This window comes from Juglans regia, chromosome 13 (assembly GCF_001411555.2).
Source record: "Juglans regia cultivar Chandler chromosome 13, Walnut 2.0, whole genome shotgun sequence".
Taxonomy (NCBI): Eukaryota; Viridiplantae; Streptophyta; class Magnoliopsida; order Fagales; family Juglandaceae; genus Juglans; species Juglans regia.
This window is the reverse complement of record NC_049913.1, coordinates 6,898,778-6,920,059: the sequence shown is the minus strand read 5'-3', so window position 1 is coordinate 6,920,059 and position 21,282 is coordinate 6,898,778. Positions and strand designations below refer to the sequence as shown.

Genomic DNA, 21,282 nt, shown 5'->3' with positions numbered 1-21,282 from the left:
AAAGATCATTAAAAAATTATATCTATTAGAATAATATGAACATTAAAAAATTAATATGTATTTTTTTAATAATAAATAAATATTCCAATTACAAAAGTATTGTTGATCCTGACAAAACTATTCCTCGTCATTATTTGGTCAAGATAGAGGAAGACAAGCACGGGAGATTGCACCTTCTGAACCCACAGGCCACTTACAAGTTCGAAAAGAAGAACTCCCATGGCATTGGACATTAGAAACTTCCGATTCTTTAAACTGGGTCATAAGATTTTTTCAGCTCATGCGTGCATGAAAAAAATCACCATGAAGGCTGTTTTTCCTGTGATTGAGTTCTGAATGTGAGGATATCTTATTGGCCAGCCTTGCTCGTGGCAAAATAGTTGATTATACATCGGGAAATGAGCAATGGAACATGATTCAAGAACAGCAACTATGGTACGATGACGTGGTTCTATTTAAGAACAAGATTTGTTTAGTTGAAAGCACAAGAACAACTGTTGTTGTCGATTCATAAGAAACCTTTGGAAGTAGGGTTGCAACCCGACCAACCCGCACCATGTTTTGGACCGACCCGACCCGACCCGACCCTGCTTAAAAACGGGTCAATCTGCTATGGGCTGACCCGACCCGAGATTGGAAGCTGGTAATGGTATCTCGAATTGTGTACAAACAGATCCAAAAAACATTTCACAAATCCCACTATCCCTATACAATATGATCAAAACCCAGCATAAACCAATACAAAAAGTGCACATTTTCTCGATAATTCATGGATAAATGCACAATCTCTATACAATCAATTTCCTGAATTTTCAAATTTAACCAACGCCCACTATTACAAACACAACTTGAAACTATCATCACTCCATCACTTCAAATTTTTTAGAGAAAATAAAGAAAAATTGAAGCTGGGAAAGCAAGTTAAAATAAGGGGGAATCACAAAAAAAAATAAGCTGGAAAAATCGAACCCCAGTGCTTGATCCTTTAATGCTCACCCGCACGATGTCTCCTACCCCTGCAACGTTGGTAACCAAAACCAGATTAAAGTTACGGAAGCCGTTAGTGAATCTGATGCCTCCTTGCGAATCCCTAAACAAATCCCCTTGAAATCTCATCTCTTACCCCCCTGAAACGTTTTTTACCACATACCCATCGGAAGAAGAAGAAGAAGAAGAAACTTTTGCAGCGTGACCCTTGGTGGAGGAGCTGACACCACTTATGTGCAATTTCTCGAGTAGGGACTCGATGTCGATGTTATTCTTGATGGCGACGTAGAGCCCGATAATGGAAGCCGCAGAGGCCACAAATGGCGCCGTTGTTCTTGATGGAGGCTAGGGTTTCTGAGTTTTTATTTCAAGTGAGTGAACTTCAAGTTTCAACGATGGAGAAGAACTGCCCCTTCTTTTGGTCTTTATATCGGTTTCAGCGGGTTCGACCCGCAAGCTACTTCAACCCGCTGTTTTGGTCAGGTCGGGCCATACAGACAGGCCGGGTCCTAATGTTTTCTGCACATGCCTATTTGGAAGCAAGTTTGGACTTGGTCTTGCCTTGTGCGTTTCCCTGCAAGAGGAACGTCTTTGTCGAATGGAGTGGCGAGTTGTAGTTGGTTTCCATGTTTGTGCAGGTTTGTCGCCTGCAGCCTGTTTTCTGTCCTGGAAGTCAAGGTGCCGAGATCAATTTCGTGGTCAAGTTTGAGAAGGTCAGAAGAAGTGGGTTGGGCTGGAAAGCTTGGGGGATGGAGTGCTATTTTGGGGTGATAGTTGCAAGTTTCAGCTTCTGCTTTTCCTGGGTGTAAAGGAAACATCATAGTTTTCATCAGTGAGAACGTCTTCGAGTCGGGAGGTGGAGAGAGTCGTCGTGATGATACAAAAAAGGTATTATATAATAGAATTGAGATCTTTTGGGGAATGAACATCTTTCGTTAGCGTAGAAAAACAAAATACAAAAAAGTTATTGACTACAGTCTACAGTTATTTTTACTGAACAATCCTGTCCTCTTAGTGCTCCCACCGCCTCTCAGAAGCAAAGCCGTTGCCAATAGCTCCCCCTGTTTCCCTCTCAAGTCTCAACTGCGACAATACATTATCAAAAGCCGAGATTTGCTAGAGCAACAACTAGGAGTCAGCATCTTGCAATTGCTTAATTAGGCGCCCCAAGTCCGTGTCGAACTCTGTTATTCAAGATATAATCTCTACAAAACGTCAGATTGGTGCCGTTCCATGTCCATTACTACTCCCACCTGTGATTTTAACAGCACCAGCGCGGACAGATGTTTAGATCAAGTTCCTCTTTTTACTACCATCCGAGCACTTGAATCTGCGGAGGGAAAATATCTTTTCTGGCTAATGAGAAAGTTGAAATACATATCCAGAGCATATTTTGAAACCTGTCAATCTTCAACATTGCAAGAGGACATCAAACAAAATTGGAATGTTTATTTGGTTTTTTTTTTTTTTTGGGGGGGGAGGGTACTATTAGTGTTGTTAGCATATGCACATTTTGTTCAAAGGTAGAATTCCAAAACTCCAAAGCACTGAAGAACAACCATTTACCATATGCTGATGCCATAGAGATTCTTTGAGAAGATGAAGAATTTCAGAAGGAATCAATTATGAGAAATATAGTTCCTCAATGGCCAGAAACATGTTTTTATCCGTGTTGCCTGGCTCATTTTTGTAATAAATGGGAGTGTCTTGAGTCACTTTGAGAAGTTTGGTAATCACCGATAAAGAAAATCATGCAATGATCCAATTCCATTGCATATAAGCAAAATAATGTGTACAAAAAGATTTTAAAACACCAACAGCTATTAATTAAGAAGCATTCACGGCTCCAGATCCTAGCAAGCACCAAGCTGTTTGTCAATTTACCTGACGGCCATAAACCACGAAGATAATCATCACTTTACAATGCCAGTTCTTCTAATTGATTTTGCACCTGTAGCAGTCACCAAATTAGCACTTCAAAAACCATTATACATCGATGAGAAAATATTTATATGCAAAATTAAAGAAAAAGGAATTTCCACAGGAATACTGGTTGCATTTACTAAGCCATGTCAATGTATATTCGGTTTTGATATCCATGAACACCTGCTAAATTGAAAGATCAGAATGTTGGTCTATTCTCAAGAAGTCTCTCTGTCTTTTTTTTTTTTATGAATTCAATAAGTCTCACTCTCTCGTCGACTTATTCTGGCAACTCTCCCTCCCCTCCTCCCCTTCTCTCCCTTTCCCTCTCTATCTCTCAGGTTCAGCTACCCAGACTGTTTGGAGAGATAAACACAGCTCAGGCCTTCCCTCACCCCACTCATCCCCAAGTTGTTTGCCTCAGGCCCTCAAATAACTGCTACAAGATGCTCAACTAAACAGATCTGAATCAGGATGAAGGAGGCTTGAAACATTTTTGGTTTTTATCAGCTGTCATAGACCTCTTGCGTAGATCAATGCTCTAAGAGGTTGCACTTCCAAGTACCAGAGGCAATGCTTCTGTTAGCATACAATGGGAGGAAGGATCTCTGCTGCCCCAAGAATGATATTGCTCAAGATCCATCCTTGGAGCCAGCCTATCCAGTTGATAATAATAAAACCTAGCCCTGCAAATCAATAAGCTCAGGAACAAATGATTTGAATAAGTTTGATCAGCTCTGAAGCCCCCCTCCGAGCTGCCCTTGGGCAAACAGAACCCACGTCCTGGGACTATAACTAAGGCACGATGCCTCAACTTTCTCTATTACCTCGTAGTACAATAATTACTTGAGCATCCCTGCTAACTAAGAACCCTTCAACTATAAACTCCATCTCATGGATGATAAAAATTGTCATAGTCTGCTTGATGTTTACCCAGTTTATCAGGCTGAGAAGTAGTTAGCCATGTTATATTTCAAATTCTCACCTGTCTAGCACAGGGAAACCTTCTCAGCCTTCGAGCCTCGGCCAAAAATGAAAGAACTAACAACAATAGAGTGCGAGTTACATTCAAGTAGTAAATCAACATGACATAACCTAGAGCAAAAAGGAAATGGAGCACATATCAAGTTACGAGTTTTTTGTACCAACTACCAAGCATTGATTTGATAGCTATTAACGTCGCATCTAAAGAAAAGTGTCCACTACAATGAAAGAAATGAATATATGCTAAAGATCATATGAGCATACACGATTACTATAAGAAGCTCATACCGATGAACGATTCAAGCCATGTAGGAACAAATTAAACTAACTAAAAAGCTTCATTAATGCCAAGAACAATACTTAACTGCCACCGGTGTTGCGGTGGCCCAATTTGGAGGCGGCCAGAACAGCTTCGAATACTCGGGAAAATAATCTAAAGGTGCAATACGACCGTTATCTAAATCAAACACGCCTATATCACGCCCATTAAAAACCACATCACCACCACTAACACCACCTTCTTCACAGCTCATGTAGAAGAAATTGTCCGTAAATAATATGCAATTCCCTTTAATGCAACCTGATAACTCCGACACTGAGGCCGAAAATGCACAATCATCCCCCAAGAACAACACCCGATCCCCCAAGCTCCTCATCTCCACCCACTTCTTCCCCTCAGCCTCCAATCTAAAAACCTTAAACCGAACCGTCCTCTCCCCAACATACCGATCATAAACCTCTTCAACAATCTCATCACCATCGCCATCGCCATCGCCATCGCCATCGCCATCGCCAACACCTAAGTCCCCCACACTCAGATACATATCGACCAACAACAACTCACCATTGGACTCGACCAGAAACTTCTTGTCGCCGCCAAACACGGGCTCCGCAACCAAACCCACATTCAACGACAAACCAACAACTACGGTCCTCCCCGTACCATCAACCGCGTAAAATTCCCCACTGAACAAAACGACATCGTCGTACGGCGAAGGCATATCGGGGATTATAGTCCACCGCTTACGAGCAGACTTGAACATAGCCAATTTCCCAGAAACATGAATCGTGAGCAACGCGAACTCATCGGCTTCGTCGCAGCCCAAGCACATGAAAACTACTTTTTCCATGTACAAGTTTCCCACATCGCCCAGAGACTCGCCGAAGGGTCGGAAATTCATGTAGTGGAGAACGTATTCTTGACCCAATTCCAATACTTCGAGGTCCGACAGGTTCATTACCTTGGGGAAAGATTTTGGCAAGGGCTTGAGTTGGAACCGAGAGAGCGGGTTCAGGAAGCGCATTCGATCGGGATGGACTTCCTCCACTTTAACGAGCCAGGAGGAGTCAGGGGGTGTTTGGGAACGAGGATTAGGGAATCCCATGAGGAACACGGTGCGCCTGGAAAGCTGGAAACCCCAGGTGGCGTCGGGAATTCCATCGTTAGGTAGGAAAGGGAAACGACCAGGCAAGCGGCGGCGAGGTCTAGGAGAGAAAGAGGATCGCCACGAGGAGCAGACGGATCGGAAACGGATTTGGTAGAAGGGGCTGTGGAGTTGTTTGGCGATTAGGTTTAGAAGTTCTTTGGGTAGCTGAGACCAGTCTGCCATTGGGTGCCGGAGGAGAGGGAGGGGGACCTTTCTCAGGAAACCGTGGGAAAAATTGGGAGGAGAAAAAATAAGGTAAAATATTAATATAATCTCGATTAAAAAGACGAACTTCTGTTTAATAACGAGATAAAGATTTCAATAATAATAAAAAAAATAACGAGATAATGATGTGATGATTTTAGTTAAAATTTAATTAAAATATTAATTTTTAATATTATTATTATTTTAAAATTTAAAAAAATTTAATTATTTATTATATTTAATATAAAATTTTAAGAAAATTATAATAATATAATGAAATAAAACCATATTCAAACGGACCTTAAAAAAATTATATTCTGAAATATTATCTTCAATAATTTAAATCTCATTTTTAAATTTAGATTTTAATAAAAGATTATCACTATATCTAATGAGACATTTTTTAATCACAACAAAATTTTATAAAAATAAATTTATAAATTAATATATTTTATTAAGTAAAATTATTTTTATTATAAAATATATTTTTAATGAGAAATACTTGATAATGTAAAATTATTTTTATTTTAAAATAAATTTATAAATTTATTTTTATAAAATTTTTTCGTAACAGCAACAGAAACTACCTATTTTAGTTATAGTTAAATTTGTACTCAATAAGACACAAATAAAATCTACTATTTATATTTTATGACCTAAAAATAATGTTATTTATCATATTTTTCATCATTATATTAATATGATTTAAATAATTAAAAATTAGTTGTTATGTTTATTACTAGTTTATCAATTACATTCTACATCAAAATATTAAAAATGTAATGATAAAAAAAAAAGATGACTAATATTTTTTAAATTTAAATATCTCAATAAAAAGATGATAACAATGGTTGACTCAAAGAAAATGGTCAAGCATATTGAGAGGCATGATTGGTTGCCACTCTATCAGTGGTCACGGCGAGTATCACCTAGGTTGAGGTGGTCGGATCACGGAAGATGGAAGGAGGCAGTTCCCTTTTGTAAATATTTATTTCAGGAAACCATGTTTATATGTTATAAAATCATGTGAAAATTTTAAAATTAAGAGGTGGTAAATATGTTTTAAATAAATCAGTCTCTAAATTTATATATATATATATGTTATAAATCATGTGTAAATATGTAAATATCTATAAATTTCTCATTTTTTAAAAAATAACCCTCATTTAATATATGAGTTGTACTATGCATTAGTAAGAAGCAGCAGCACATCTCACATCTCACATGTATATATATATATATTTTTTTTTCATTGAATGTACGGTGACTTGATGCGAATATTTTTTCTTGATATATATTGCGGCTGTGTTGTCGCCCTTAAAAACATTCTGTCGCCTCAACAACTAAAAGTTTATAATGTCGATTTGTGTTAAACGCTTCTAGAGTAGAGCACCCGTTTGTTGAATAATCCCGCCCTCCCACCACCGTCTCTCTCTCTCTCTCTCTCTCTCATGGAGAAGAAGAAGCAGCAGGAAAGCAGCAAACGGAGCGAACCCAAGAGCTCCTCCTATCGACCGAATATTTTCGGTGCCAACGCTCTCCAAATCAGCGAGGGCGATGCTTCGTGCATAGTGGGTGGGATTGTCGAAAAGGGAATCTCCGACAAGACACCGAGCAGCCAGACTGCCCCTCCCAATCCATCCGTTATCCCTTTCCCCGTCGCTCGCCACCGCTCCCACGGTCCGGTATAATATCATTGCTTTGCCTCAATTTCTTCTAATTCCGAGCAGCAGCACCGGCTATAATCGTACAAACCCTAATATCTTGTTCTCTTTTTGGTATTCAGTACTTGTTTAGTTGCTGGGAAATGTGGAAAAGAAGAAAAGGAATCAACTTTGGAATTTAAAACTTTCATTACTTAGGAACTAATAGTGAGTGAGCCTATTAGGATCATTTGACTTATCTTGAGTTAACTTTTTTTCTAAATAAATTATTTTCGAGAAACTAAAATAGATGCCACTAGAGTTGTAAAGGATCATTCATTTCTTTTAATGGGTTAATGGGGCTGATAAATATGGCCGGAATGTGGTTCAAGTTCTTAAATCAGTTGTTACTGAGAAAATAAACGATATAGAGCATGGGATTCATTCACTTGCATTCCTGCAAGCACTACAAAAAGGTCCGGCCTTAATGCCCTACTACTGCTGTGCAGTTAAAAAGTTACTTATACCGTTTTCCTTCTAAATGACGCATTGTTTTATTTAATTTATCAGCATTGGGGTCCAGCGGCTAGTGTTAAGGATGATGATAATAGTGATGGAAACGAGGAGGATGATGAGGAAGCTAAATTTTCCATGGAATATGATCCAATGGCACCTTTTGCAAATCCAGTACAGAGGAAGAAGAAAAAAGGATTGGATTTAAGCAGGTGGAGAGAGCTTGTTTCGGATGATAAGTCGTCTGCAAATAAAGCAGACGAAGATCTCTCATGCCGTCAGAAAAATGAAAAAGAAAGAAAAGGTGGAAATACAGCAAAGACAAGCATGTCAAGCGACCCATCCTTAGCTGATGCAAATGTGTTTTCTCCAATGAAAATGGACATGGAACCTATTTTAAATGCTCATGGACATATAGACAAATCTGGTGAGGCTATGATCAGTGCTTCTGGTGATGGACACTTTAGTTTAGTCAATGCCATGGAATTAGATAACCTAAACCAACTAGGTCTGAAGGAGAAAGTTAAAGATACTAGCCCTTTTAACTCAATTGTGGAGAGAACGAAACAAGAGACCTTGTCACTTGAGAGCCAGATTGATGCTGAGAACCGTGCCCAGTTACAGGAAATGTCACCTGATGAGATTGCACAAGCACAGGCAGAGATAATGGAGAAGTTGGACCCTTCAATTCTAAAAGCACTAAAAAGGAGGGGTGAAGACAAACTAAAGATTCAAAAAGGCTCAATGTTAGAAGTCAGCACCTATGGTGAACAAAGTACTCTCCAAAATGAGAATACACAAGATGCAAAAGGTTTTGCACATTTTGACCGTGATAGCTCTCATATGGTGACAACATCTAATGGTACACGGAGTGGGCAAGACAATGGTGAGTTGCAGAAGTCATCTGGAGCAGCCAGTTGCAGTTTATGGAATATTTGGAGTGACAGAGTTGAGGCTGTAAGGGAATTAAGATTTTCCTTGGATGGGACTGTGATTGAGAATGATTATGTCCAGGTACCCGGGAATGGTAAGGCCAAGTTTTTCTAGTTGTTACTTTTGAATTATGTTTAATAACATCTGCATTTTCATTGTTTATCTGGTAATTGTTCATACCTAATTTTTGCATGATTTTGGCTCAAAAGAGAAAGATATGTAATTTATTTTCTTAGGTCCAGATATTGATTATTTAATCAGAAAGGCTTGTTTAGTCTCTCATGCATATCATTACCTAGTTATGCATTTATTTTTTTTATGCTTACCTAGTTATGCATTTTTTTATGCTTACCTAGTTTTGCATTTTTTTATGCTTAAGTAAATGGAATTACAAAACAACTGATCTACTTTGGCATTTTAAGCAAAACGATATAGGCTAAATATTGTGCGATATTCAGAAGCTATTGTGTTTGTAATGTTTTGATTGCCATTAGCTGATGAGATAGATTATGCTGGTATTAGGTTTAACAGTGAGAAGTGTTGCAACATTTCCATAGAAGCTTATGTTGAATAATGATTGTTAATAGTTTTCTTAGAGCTGATGTTATATGTAATCAATTAAAATTTTCTTGGTTTTTGTACATGAGCCAAAAATGATAATCAATATTCCTGGTTGCCTATGGATTCCTATTGTTATCTTTTGTTATTATATACTCAACTTTATTTTAGGTGATTTGATTCCATTGTAAAAAATTCTTAATAGATTTTGGTGATAAAATACCTAGCAAAGAAGTAATATTGTAAGTATAGAAAATGCAAGTACATGAATGTTGTTCTTACTACATGAGATAAAAAATACCTATGCCTCCAAATGATACTGACTACATACATCTTTATTTCTCTTGCTCTAGGTGGTATTGCTACTCAGAATGGGCATAGTGCTGACAAGGTTACAGAGCGTGACTTCCTACGGACTGAAGGCGATCCCAGTGCAGCAGGTTACACAATTAAAGAAGCTGTGGAACTTACTCGAAGTGTGGTCAGTTTACATTATATCTTGTATCGTGTTGCTTAACTCTTCTAATTGTATATGTTTGACCCGACAGGGTGCAACCTAGTTGTCAAGGGGCATGCTTGGGATGAGTTGTACACTCAAACATCCTGGATTTGATTCCGCACTAAGAGTTATCCTAGATTACTTGATACATGGTTCTGGTGGATGGGGTCATGTATTCAAGTTTACTTCTCAGGGATTGGGTTTGAAGGGCCCTGCCTTAGTGAACTTTCATGTCATAAAAAATGATGTTTGCTGGACTATATCTTGTTTGATTGGGTTCCCAATACATTTGCTGATGTTGGAATCAAGAAATTAATGATATTATGGTCTCCCAGTTTGTAATAAATTAAACTCGGAAAATCACTTCTCTAGGATATAGGAATTATTACTAATGGCATCTTATAGTTTTTGCTGCATTTTTCCATTCTCTCTTAGTATTGTCTATGTTTGGCTTTTTCAGGTTCCTGGACAACGAGCCCTTGCCTTGCATCTCATCGCCTCATTGCTTGAGAAGGCATTACATGGTATTAATCAGACCGAAGTTGGAATCCCTTTGGGAAATGCTAACAAACTCAACAGATATATAGACTGGGAGGCAGTATGGGCTTTTGCACTGGGTCCGGAACCTGAGCTTATTTTATCACTGAGGTGGATACCATTTGAATGCTTATAACTTTCATGATTTTCATGTATCTTTTTTCATTCTTCACTTGTGTATACATTCTGTATAGTTGGTTGCGCTTTCTAATGAAGATTTTTTTACTTATAAAAAAAATTACGTCCTACAATAATGGTGCACATTTTTGTTTACGTATAAAAAATAATAATAATGATGCATAGATACAGGCCTGGGAAACTTGTTAATCGTTATAGCCCAGCTTCCTGTATCATACATTTTAACTTGTCCACTGTTGTATTCAGGGACTGTTTGAGGGCACGCATTGCTGCCTTTCATTCAGAAAAATCTTTTCGTAAGTCAACTAGGGTACATGCAACAGAATATATTCCAAATCTTTAGTCACTTTGTGCTGCTTTATGCACATTTCCAAGTTTGAGGGTATATTTGGTGATTGAGATTAAATTTTATACCTCAGCAATTTTTCCTAGTTTATTATTATTGATGAAAGTCCTTGTTTTCTAAATTTATTTCCTTTTTTATATATTTTTCTGTTTGACCATCTTTTGAACTTTGGATACTTGCTGAATTCAAGTACTGTGATTTAAGTAGTGTTTTATTTATTTGTAGGATGTCTCTTGATGATAACCACAGCTCTGTAGTTCTAGCTTGTGCCAAAGTCATTCAATGTGTTTTAAGTTGTGATGTGAACGAGAACTTCTTTGAGATGTTGGAGGTAGAGGATTTTTTCCTTTATTTTTTCTTATTCTATAACTATTCTGTGCTCAATTTAATAAAATATGTTTCAGAAAACAGCAACATATGAGAAGGAGATCTTTACTGCCCCTGTGTTCCGTAGCAAACCAGAGATTGATGTTGGTTTCCTGCATGGTGGATTTTGGAAGTACAATGCTAAACCTTCTAATATTCTTCCTGTTGACGAGGACATGGTGGATGAGGAATCTGAAGGGAAACATACAATTCAGGACGATATTGTTGTTGGTGGACAGGATTTTGCTGCAGGTTTGGTTCGGATGGGAATCCTTCCAAGGCTTCTCTATCTGTTGGAGGTAAGCATGATGATAGTGAAGATCCTTTGTTTTCTTCATGCTTGAGTCAACTATACTAATATACCAAATACATTCTCTGAATTCACCTGCTCTTTTCATTCTTCCTACTTTGTTGGCATTGATGCTTGTATTGCCTGCCTTTCCTCTATTGTTGTAAAGTACTTAAGTTAGACTGTGAGGTAGTTGACATTGGCGGTAGCACAAATCAGATTGGAAAGGATTTAATGAATGAATATCTTCATTTTTCTAATTGACATTGCTAGTGGCATAAATCATATTGGAAAGGCTATAATGAATGAATATCTTCATTTTGCTTATAATGCTTTGTTTCATTGCATTCTGGAAATAGGCGCTGGGCTCAGAAACTCTAAGATCTAAACACTGGTATTTATGTCTTCATATGGGTGCGGGCCATGTGATTGTGGGTGCATGTGTGTGTATTGTCTGCAACATGTTCACACATATGCTCATTATATAACTTAAAGTGCATTTTTGTCTATGAATACAAGTGCATTGTCTATCTTTGCTTCATTATCTGTTCCAATAAATAAAGGGTGGTCATTTTGATAAGAATTATTTGATTTGCATGTTGATTTTGTATTGATATATGTCAAACGTCCTGTCATCAAATAGATGCACAGATAAAATTGCGGAAAGAAGTTTTCTTGTAAAATTGATGATTACAACATTTTGAAGAAAGTACATCATTTACTATTGTACCTGTTATGTTTTTTAATGTTTCTTTTGAAATGCTCTATCCCTTATCATATGTCTGTAGTAATGCTGTGTACTCTTGGGCTTTGCCTAATTATGTGGATTGATAAATTCTTCTTACTTATCAAAATAAAAAATCAATGTCTGTAGTAATGGTCTCCCAAAATCTCAGTACTTACTGTACTTCATGTTCTAGTTTTCTAATAGGTATGTGTACTCGGGCTTTGCCTATTTACGTGGATCAATAAAACTTCTTTTCACTTATAAAAAAAAAAAAAAAGTTTTCTAATAGGTATTCCTTTGTATGGTTACTCATAAAAAAAGAAAGGTATTTCCTTTGTATGGTTTTTAGAAAGACCCTACAACGGCTTTAGAGGAATGCATACTGTTTACTGTATTTCATGTTCAAGTTTTCTAATAGGTATTCATTTGTATGGCTTCAGACAGATCCTACAGCGGCTTTAGAGGAATGCATACTTTCTATACTTGTTGGGATAGCGAGGCATTCCCCAAGATGTGTAAATGCAATCATGAAATGCCAAAGGCTTGTTGAAACAGTTGTCCACAGATTTACTATGAAAGACACTAGAGAAACTTATCCTTCTAAAATAAAATCTGTTAGCCTTTTACGGGTAAGATATTTTATTACCTTTTTCTTTCTGGGAGAGTTTTATATTGTTTTTTCAATTGAGAATTTTACTGTATTTGGCTTGGTAAAGTGCTAATATTTTTCTACGTTTGATATGGAAAACAAGGTCTTGGCTCAATCACACAAGGAGAATTGTCTTGAGTTTATAAAGAATGGGGCTTTCCGAACTATGACATGGCATTTATATCAACATGTTTCATCCCTTGACCACTGGGTAAAATCAGGAAGAGAGAACCATAAACTTTCATCGGCTTTGATGGTTGAACAATTACGTTTTTGGAAGGTCTGCATTCATTATGGATATTGTGTATCTTACTTTTCTGATATTTTCCCTACCTTGTGCTTGTGGCTGAATCCACCAACAATAGAAAAACTTGTACAGAAGAGTGTTCTTTGTGAGTTTGTTTCCATCTCTAAGGAGGCATACCTAGTTCTGGAGGCATTGGCTAGAAGACTTCCAAATCTCTTTTCACAGGAGCATGCTGGTGACAATACAGAGATCTGGTCTTGGAGTTGTGTCGGTCCAATGGTTGATTTAGCTATAAAGTGGATAGCATTGAAGAGTGATCCGCACATTTCTAAACTCTTTGAATGGCAAAAAGGAACTGAAAGTGACTCTGTCTTCCAAGATATTTCTGTAACTCCATTGTTGTGGGTGTATTCGGCTGTTTTGCGTATGCTTTGCAGAGTGCTTGAAAGGGTGATCCCAGAGGACAGTGACAACCTGCATGGAAGTGTCGGACTCGTGCCATGGCTGCCAGAGTTTGTTCCTAAGGTTGGACTCGAAATTATTAAAAATGGATTTTTGAGTTTTTCAGGTGCCTCGGCATACCCGACTGGAGGTGGCTCGTTCATTGAGGAACTATGTCATTTGAGACAGCAAAGTAATTACGAAACGTCATTAGCTTCTGTGTGTTGCCTTCACAGAGTTGTTCAGGTAGTTGTAAACATTGATAAGTTGATCCGGCTAGCCAAGAGTGCTGTCCATAGTCCTTCCCAAGAATATAGTGTCTCAAGGGAAGCTAAAATACTTGAGAATGGGATACTCAAGGGTTCTATGGTGGAATTGAGAAATCTGTTAAATACTTTTATGAAGTTGGCTGCTTCAGAGTGGCACATTATTCAGTCAATTGAGATATTTGGTAGGGGAGGCCCTGCTCCAGGGTTGGGTGTTGGGTGGGGTGCATCTGGTGGAGGATTTTGGTCTGCCGCTGCTCTGTTGGGACAAATAGATGCAGGATTTCTTATTAACTTGCTCGAAACCTTTCAGTTTGTGTCTTCTACAGGTACACCCATGGTTGGAGAAATGACCTTGAGTATGCAAAGGATAAACTCTGTCTTAGGTGTTTGTTTGACTGCTGGGCCAAGGGATAGGTATATTTTCGAAAAGGCATTAAATATTTTACTCCAAGTCCATGTTCTAAAGTTCCTTGATTTCTGTATTCAGCGTTTTCTTCACCTTAATAAGAGATTTAAGCCCTCTGCGTATAAAGAAGAGGACCTCCTGTATTTCAGTAAAACATTAGCTTCTCACTTCAGAAACAGATGGTTGTCTATGAAGGTGAAGTCCAAAGACATGGTCAGAAATAGTTCCTCTGGAAATCAAACATTTAAAAAGGGCAGTGTTGCTCTGGATACCATATATGAAGACCTGGACACATCAAATAATAAGACATGTCAAGAGTGTACTTCTTTAATAATAGAGTGGGCTTACCAGAGACTCCCACTTCCAATGCATTGGTTTTTGAGTCCAATCTCAACCATCTGTGATGGCAAGTATGCTGGCCTGCAAAGAGATCAAACACAAAATCTTGTGCAGGACCCTCATGATTTGCTTGAAACTGTGAAAGCTGGACTTTTCTTTAATTTAGGCATTGAAGCCATGTCCACTTTCAAATCCTCCGATGCCCCCTCCCCTGTTCAGTGGGTACCTTTAGTTTGGAAATTACATTCTTTATCTGTGATCTTACTTGTCGGGATGGGCATGCTTGAAGAGGAGAAGAGCAGGGATGTTTATGAAGCGTTGCAAGATATCTATGGGCAGCTTCTTGACCAATCAAGAACGGGTATAAGTGCTGACCTTAGTTTGGAGAATAATGTAGATTTATTATCCGAATCCAGAAATAAAGATAATGCCAAGTTTCTAATGTTTCAGTCAGAGATACATGAAAGTTACTCTACATTTATTGAAACTCTTGTGGAGCAGTTTTCTGCCATATCTTATGGTGATTTGATCTTTGGCCGGCAAGTTGCAGTCTATCTGCACCGTCATGTTGAGGCCCCTACACGACTTGCTGCCTGGAATATCTTAACTAATGCTTGTGTTCTTGATCTTCTACCACCTCTAGAGAAATGCATTGGCAAGGCCGAAGGATACCTAGAACCCATTGAGGTACAGCTGCCTAACTATCAGCTTGTTGATATTGAAACCCGCTGCTGTTGCACCTTGCATATATTTCATATTATTAGCGGAAAAATTATAAAATACCCAAGAAATTAGTTTATTACATGAAAATGTATGGTCATTGGTTCTTCCGCAGGACAATTATGATATTCTGGAGGCTTATGCGAAGTCATGGAGTTCCGGTGCCCTTGACAGGGCTGCAGCTCGAGGATCAGTTGCATATACACTAGTTATCCACCACCTTTCTTCTTTCATATTTCACTCTCATGCCGTTGATCAGTTATTGCTGCGCAACAAGCTTGTAAAATCTCTTTTGCGAGACTATTCCCGGAAGCAGCACCATGAGGTACACAAACTTTCTGTATCTGTCAAACTCCAATATGGGTCTGGTAAAATGATCCAGTCTAGCATGAACGTATGCCATCATTGTTTGTGTGTATTTCGAATTGAGAGTAGTAGAAATTGTATATGTCAATGGATATGGAAACAGCTTATCATCTACAAAGTTACAATACATAAATAAATACTACCTTTGGAGTTAGCTTTGCGTGGCCTTCTCTTTTGTTGTTCCCTTGTTTTCCATAGAGCAACAGAAGGGAAGAGTACTTTAATTGTTTATTATGGAATGTTACAGGGAATGATGATGAATCTTATTCGATATGACAAGCCATCCGCATCTCAGATGAGTGATCAAAACGGTGGTTCATCGCTAGAGAGGAGCAGTATAGATAAGAAGATGGAGGTATTAACAGAAGCTTGTGAAGGAAATTCCACTTTGTTGACTGAGGTGGACAAGCTGAAATCCTCCTTGTAAAGAAATATTTATGTAATAAATATCCAGGAACAAAGGCCATATGTAGATGTGCGAGAAATAGTTGAGGTCAGGGGACCAGGCTTTGTGGATTCACTTGAATGTTCTGTAAATGAACGCGTTTTGGAAGAAGAAAAAAAAAATGGAAAGGTTTTGGTATTTTCAATACGCATCAATGTCGAGGTTTTTATTCTTAACCCCTAATAAGTCCCATAACTTCAAAAACTACATATAATTTGGAAAAATCTTCAGGCCGGATGGGTGTGAAACTATTTTTCACACAGGCCAATAAGCAAATTCCATGTAGGCATTTCAAAAAGAGAGAAATTGCAGCTGCATGCACCTCATCTCTCCCTCTCCCTACCCAATCTTTTGTTCGAAAGGTTAAAAAAACTTAACTGCTTGGTGAAGTTCCAGATATTGTAGAAACAATATTTATTTATTTGTCTTTCCTTTTTAAGTTGCGTTTGTTGATGGTTTCCTCTCCTTCAAGTAGCTCTGTCTCCAATAAAAAAAATCGTCTTGTTGGTTTGTTGGTTTTGGTTCTTTCAGATTGATGGCACAACACAGTATTGCTGTTAAAAACTTAATTTTATTGTTAAGATTGATTATATTATATATATATAATATATATGTGCGCGCGCGCGCGCGCGGGGGGCACGCATATGGATTGAAGGAATTCTTCTATCTTTATTAATATACCCAATTATTATAGTTTTGTCAACATGTAGTCTATAAATTGATATAATTGAATTTTTGTCCAGCAACAAATCTCTCTCTCGTGTGATATGGCAAATGGGTGATTGGAGATAGATAGTAATCTTTTGTGTAATAGTTTTGTATATTTTATGTAATTTAAAATTAAACCTTCCAAACAAGTTTTTGATTATTTTCAAATTCCTTCCGTTAACGTTGAGTGCAGATAGTCCCGAAAGAAGAATAGAAAGAATGAGAGGGAGAGATTGATAGGGCTTTGGTGTGAGTGCAGATGGGAGAGGGAGAGAAAGAAGGAGAGGGAGAGATGGGGTGTATACAGCTGCAATTTCTCTCTTTTCGAAATGCCTACGTGGAATTTGCTTATTGGCCGGTGTGAAAAATAGTTTCACAACTATCTGGTCTGAAGATTTTTCCTAACTTGTTTAAAACCACCTTGCTGTGCCAAAAACAAGGAATGCTGCTCCCACATCGATGAGAGGATAAAACCCAACGCGAGAACCCTTCTTATTAAAATGCTGCAACCAGGAAAGGTTAGATATGGAGCCATGCGGTGAGCACATAGCGAACTATTCTTTCGCCTTTTACTAAAGAATACCGTGTGTTCGCCGCTCAATGTGGCATACACCAATTTTTTTAAGGGGTAGATTTCAGTTGAATCCTGCCCCTATACAATTAGTCAAAGTTTGGCTGTGATAATATTAATAATGCAAAGTTCTCGAGAAATGGTGTGCTGTTTTTAGTGTTGAAAAATGATAAACTATTATCTTTTTACTATTTATTTTTTGAAGTTTTTAAAATTTTTTTAAATTTTTTTTATTTAATGATTAAAGAAGTGAGTATTAATAAAATTACATATATTTTTAATTTTATCTTAATGTTTAAGAATGTTAAGAAATTACTTAAAAAAATAATAAATAAATAAATAGACTATAAATAATAAAGGGTGGCTTTTTTAATCAAATAGAAGTGTTAATTTGGAGAGGTAAAGTAGACTTTCTCGACAATAAAAGTATAGTAATCCTTCACTACCCGTTTAGTGTTTGTTTGCGCAGTCTTTTATGGTCTTGCTTGGTAGAACAGCAACCTGATAACCCACCCGTGCATTATTTTCAGGAGCACCACTACGTACGGTCCCAGTTCGGGAATTCCCCTTGCAGTCCTATTAATACATCAGCTCCGCTAGTTACAACTGGCCTGCAGAACCGCAGTGCAACCGGCTGTTATTTATTTCATTTCTTGAGTTAAAAAAAAGAGGGCCCACCAAAAGAGGGACACCAGTCACACCACTGCCCCATTGCTAAGATGAAACCCTTAGAAAGTTTCAGGATTCTTTCGGTACAGCTCCATTACTACAGCTCCTCTCAAATTATTCCATCGTCGGCTCCTCAGTTTCTACTACTACCATTACTCCAACCATTGCTTTCCTGCTTGCCTCTAGCTTTCAGCAATAAAATTTCATCAATGATAGTATCAAAGACACTCGTGCACCCAATCATTTTCAAAGCTCAGCACCATTTGAAGGCTTGCAAATAGTGGATAATAGTGAAGCTCATCAGATTGCCATGAAAGAAGTGAAGCTCCATTGCATAACCAAAAATTATTTTCCATTTGTCTCCCTCCTTTTTAATCATCTTATTTGGGTCATTGCTAGTTACTTAGGTTTTTGTTGATTACTCCTATTTTTTAATGAATTTTATGGTCACAGTGGGGCGGGGTTTCAAAAGCGAAGTTAGCAAAAAAAAAAAAAAAGGAGCAAGATATTTCATTGAAGCAAAGTTGAGAGGAGTTTTGATCAGAACGATTGTTTTTGGAGCAAAAACTCAGCCTTTTAGTTTTATTATCAAGGTTGAGTCGACTCACTGATTGCGCTGAGAGCAACCTCGAGTCCTAATCTTCATCTCATCGACTTGGGTATAATCATCATCGTCACAATCACCTACGCAGTACTATCGAAGGGGAAAGGGGAACCATTGAGTGAGAAGGTGGAAGACGAAGACGAATGAGGAAAGAGGGATTTCGAGAGAGCTCTGGAAGGCGAAGGGGAAATGAGGATTTTAGTGGAAAGAAACAAGACAGAGGAAAATAAAGGAAATTTTAGAAAAGAAGGAAACGACATCGTTTCAATTTGCCACGTGGGATGCGGTTTCTCCACGATTCTCCTGGCCGGTTGTGTATAGAGTTTTTCTTAATACATTGCACGTGTTTATCATGCGAATGACCAAATTGTCCCTAATTTCTATCTGAGAAATAAAATAGCGAGAAAGCAACTGAAACTCAAAATCTGAAAATTTTCCTCCCACCATCGCCGGCCTCCTCCATCAGCGTTGGCCGCCTAGCACGTAAGGAATTTGTCAGCCCTAAATTTGTTTGTCTTCCGAAATCCAATGTTTCTCTTGCAGAAGTCTAAACATCTGGTGTTTCTTTGTGTTCCTTTCTTTCTGGATGAATCTCTTGTAGGAATAAATTAGATGAAACTCACATTGTTTTGGGTCCCCCAGGGGTGTTTTGGGTTTTGGGTCCAGTGGTATTATTAATCTAGATTTTTAGTTTTAATTTTTGTTCAGACAAGCTCGTAGGTATTTGGGGTCTACATGTTATTGTAGTGGATGATCTTGGCTCTCGGTTCTATTGGTTCCAGGAAAGGTATTTGTGATGTGAGCCTTTTTTTTGTTATAAAGCCTAGATCTAGACAAGCTCATAGCAGGAATCATATTCTCGGTATTGAAATAAGTTATAACATCTTGGCTGAGGAAGGGGATGGACTCGAGCAGGGGATGACGGTTAGAGTTGGGGAAGGCAATAGAGAACTTGATCTGAGAAGGGGACAGTGGTGAGGGCTGAGGAAGGGGATGACAGTTAGAACTGAGGAAGGGGATGAAATTCCTTTCACACTTTTGAGAGGACTCGTCAAGCTGAGGGGATGGGTTAGACGACGAGTCAGGTGAAAAATTGGGGTGCGCTCGCAGTCCCCGAACGGGGACTGTCGGGGACTGCAAATACAATAATTCTATTTTCAGATTCTGACGTCTTGTGCCTTGTGGATTTCAGTGCCTTCAAGAAACTTGTACAGAACATTACTCAACAGTCAACAATCATCACATAATATAATGTTGCATTGTTCTTGTCTGCTGTTGTCAGCCATTTTTATGGATTATCTACTGAAGTGCTCAGTTCCATCCAAGCATAGCAAAGAAATCTGGGTGGTCTAAGAGGATGGAACCTGTGATTTAACTTGTCCATTTTGATCTTATTATTGTTGATATTGCTTCTTTTTGAAAAGAACAATTTCATTCAACCACTCACTTCAGGGGAGTGATAAAAGCCCTTATTAGACAAACCGGTCCAAAATTAGGAAAAATAAAGTTTGTTTTGAATGGGCATAAATTGCTTTTTCTTCTTTACGGGATAAAGTTATTTCTTAAGTTTTTTGAGTCTGAATCTATGATCACACGTTGAAGTGTCAAGATGTATATGGTGGACGGCCCGTAGACCCAAGCTTTGGCCCTGGGAAGGAAATCTTTAATATAAGAGTAATGTTAGGTACAAGTTTTAAATAGACAAATCTTATATAAGCATTTTATTTTATCCTATACATTCTTTTAGGACAAGCTGAGTCTATATGTGGACCTTGCTCACACCCAGCATATCTAATAAAGCTGTTTGGCTATGTGTGGAAACATTACCATTAGTGTCTACAATAATTGCTCTATCTTTTACTAAGAACAATAAGAAAAAAAAAATAAAGTACAAAAATAAAATTAATCACACACGAACACAAGATTTATATGCTTTGAATGTATACAGTGCGGCAATACGACGACCGTATGAAAATAATACAATATATATATACATAATAAACCTTAATTAGTGGAGTGGTCGGATCGGATCGATTGAAAAACAAAAAAGGGTCCAAGGTTTTTTCGGAGTATTTGCCCCTGGAAACCTCCCCTCCTTCTATACGAGGGCGAGCTCACTAAAAATCCAAAAACAAAAGAACGTAATAAAATCTTGTCTGGTTGGATCATCAAATCAAACAACCGTCAAACAGGGTCATGCTACAAATAAAAAACCCAACATCTTTTACACATCTGTATATAATTTCTGCTATAGTTTTTTGGTTATAGAGAGAATTCGATCGTTTTACTTAAAGAGTATCTATCCTTATAAGTTATTTTATTTTCAAAGTAAGATCCATCAATCCCAGATTCTCTTCTCATAGGGAGCATTTTGTTTTTCAAGCTTGAGCTGAATGTTGCAGTACCAATGCTATTCAGCTTGAGCTGGATTTGGACCTTTGTGATTTTTTGCTCCATTTATTATTTAATAACACATTCCATGAACATAATCTGAATCTCACACGTGATGTTTATTAGTAAATGAGGGTGAATCTGACATGGGACCTGACACGTTTGTTTTCCAAGCGTCTTTTATTTTACGTTTCTGCTGAGGTTTATAGAATAATGCAACTATACCTGTGCCTCTTCAATTTATTCTCTCATTTTAATCTCATTTTAATCATTTATATATTTAATTTTTTTTTAATAATTAAGAAAGTGACTATTTATATTTTTTTAATTTTTTAAACATATTTAAAAAATATTTGAAATAAAAAATAATAATTTATACTAAA

The 21,282-nt window shown here is 37.7% G+C and overlaps 2 protein-coding genes and 1 non-coding gene across 5 annotated transcripts; 2 read left to right on the top strand and 1 right to left on the bottom strand.

Annotated features, from left to right (window-relative positions):
- Positions 1-1,862: 1,862 nt before the first annotated feature.
- LOC108993387 (F-box protein SKIP23) lies at positions 1,863-5,580 on the bottom strand. Of its 3 annotated transcripts, none has more exons than XM_018968283.2 (3): positions 4,260-5,579; positions 2,872-2,938; positions 1,863-2,395 (listed from the first exon to the last, which is right to left on the bottom strand). In XM_018968283.2, exons 1-2 carry the CDS (start codon positions 5,502-5,504, stop codon positions 2,906-2,908), a joined length of 1,278 nt encoding a protein of 425 aa, XP_018823828.1. In that variant the 5' UTR covers positions 5,505-5,579; the 3' UTR covers positions 1,863-2,395; positions 2,872-2,905. The 3 variants fall into 3 exon arrangements, with proteins under 3 accessions (XP_018823828.1, XP_035540325.1, XP_035540324.1); XM_035684432.1 differs by having other exon boundaries at positions 1,902-2,317; positions 4,259-5,580; XM_035684431.1 differs by lacking the exon at positions 1,863-2,395 and having other exon boundaries at positions 2,444-2,938; positions 4,259-5,580.
- Positions 5,581-6,900: 1,320 nt separating this feature from the next.
- LOC108993328 (transcriptional elongation regulator MINIYO) lies at positions 6,901-16,103 on the top strand. The gene is made up of 10 exons (XM_035684001.1): positions 6,901-7,210; positions 7,739-8,708; positions 9,526-9,653; positions 10,132-10,319; positions 10,918-11,023; positions 11,097-11,357; positions 12,515-12,703; positions 12,827-15,112; positions 15,261-15,470; positions 15,759-16,103. Exons 1-10 carry the CDS (start codon positions 6,977-6,979, stop codon positions 15,936-15,938), a joined length of 4,752 nt encoding a protein of 1,583 aa, XP_035539894.1. The 5' UTR covers positions 6,901-6,976; the 3' UTR covers positions 15,939-16,103.
- Positions 16,104-17,193: 1,090 nt separating this feature from the next.
- On the top strand, positions 17,194-17,312 carry LOC118344363. The gene has a single exon (XR_004798137.1). It is a non-coding gene; the product is annotated as a U5 spliceosomal RNA (small nuclear RNA).
- Positions 17,313-21,282: the final 3,970 nt, after the last annotated feature.

Bases quoted from the DNA above. Each gene is read 5' to 3' on its own strand.
- LOC108993387 (XM_035684432.1), bottom strand. From the start codon at position 5,504: ATGGCAGACTGGTCTCAGCTACCCAAAGAACTTCTAAACCTAATCGCC. The intron at 2,939-4,258 runs TTAAGTATTGTT...TGACTGCTACAG, and splicing joins CACCGCAACACCGGTGGCAG to GTGCAAAATCAATTAGAAGA.
- LOC108993328 (XM_035684001.1), top strand. From the start codon at position 6,977: ATGGAGAAGAAGAAGCAGCAGGAAAGCAGCAAACGGAGCGAACCCAAG. The intron at 8,709-9,525 runs GTAAGGCCAAGT...CTCTTGCTCTAG, and splicing joins TGTCCAGGTACCCGGGAATG to GTGGTATTGCTACTCAGAAT. The intron at 12,704-12,826 runs GTAAGATATTTT...ATGGAAAACAAG, and splicing joins AATCTGTTAGCCTTTTACGG to GTCTTGGCTCAATCACACAA.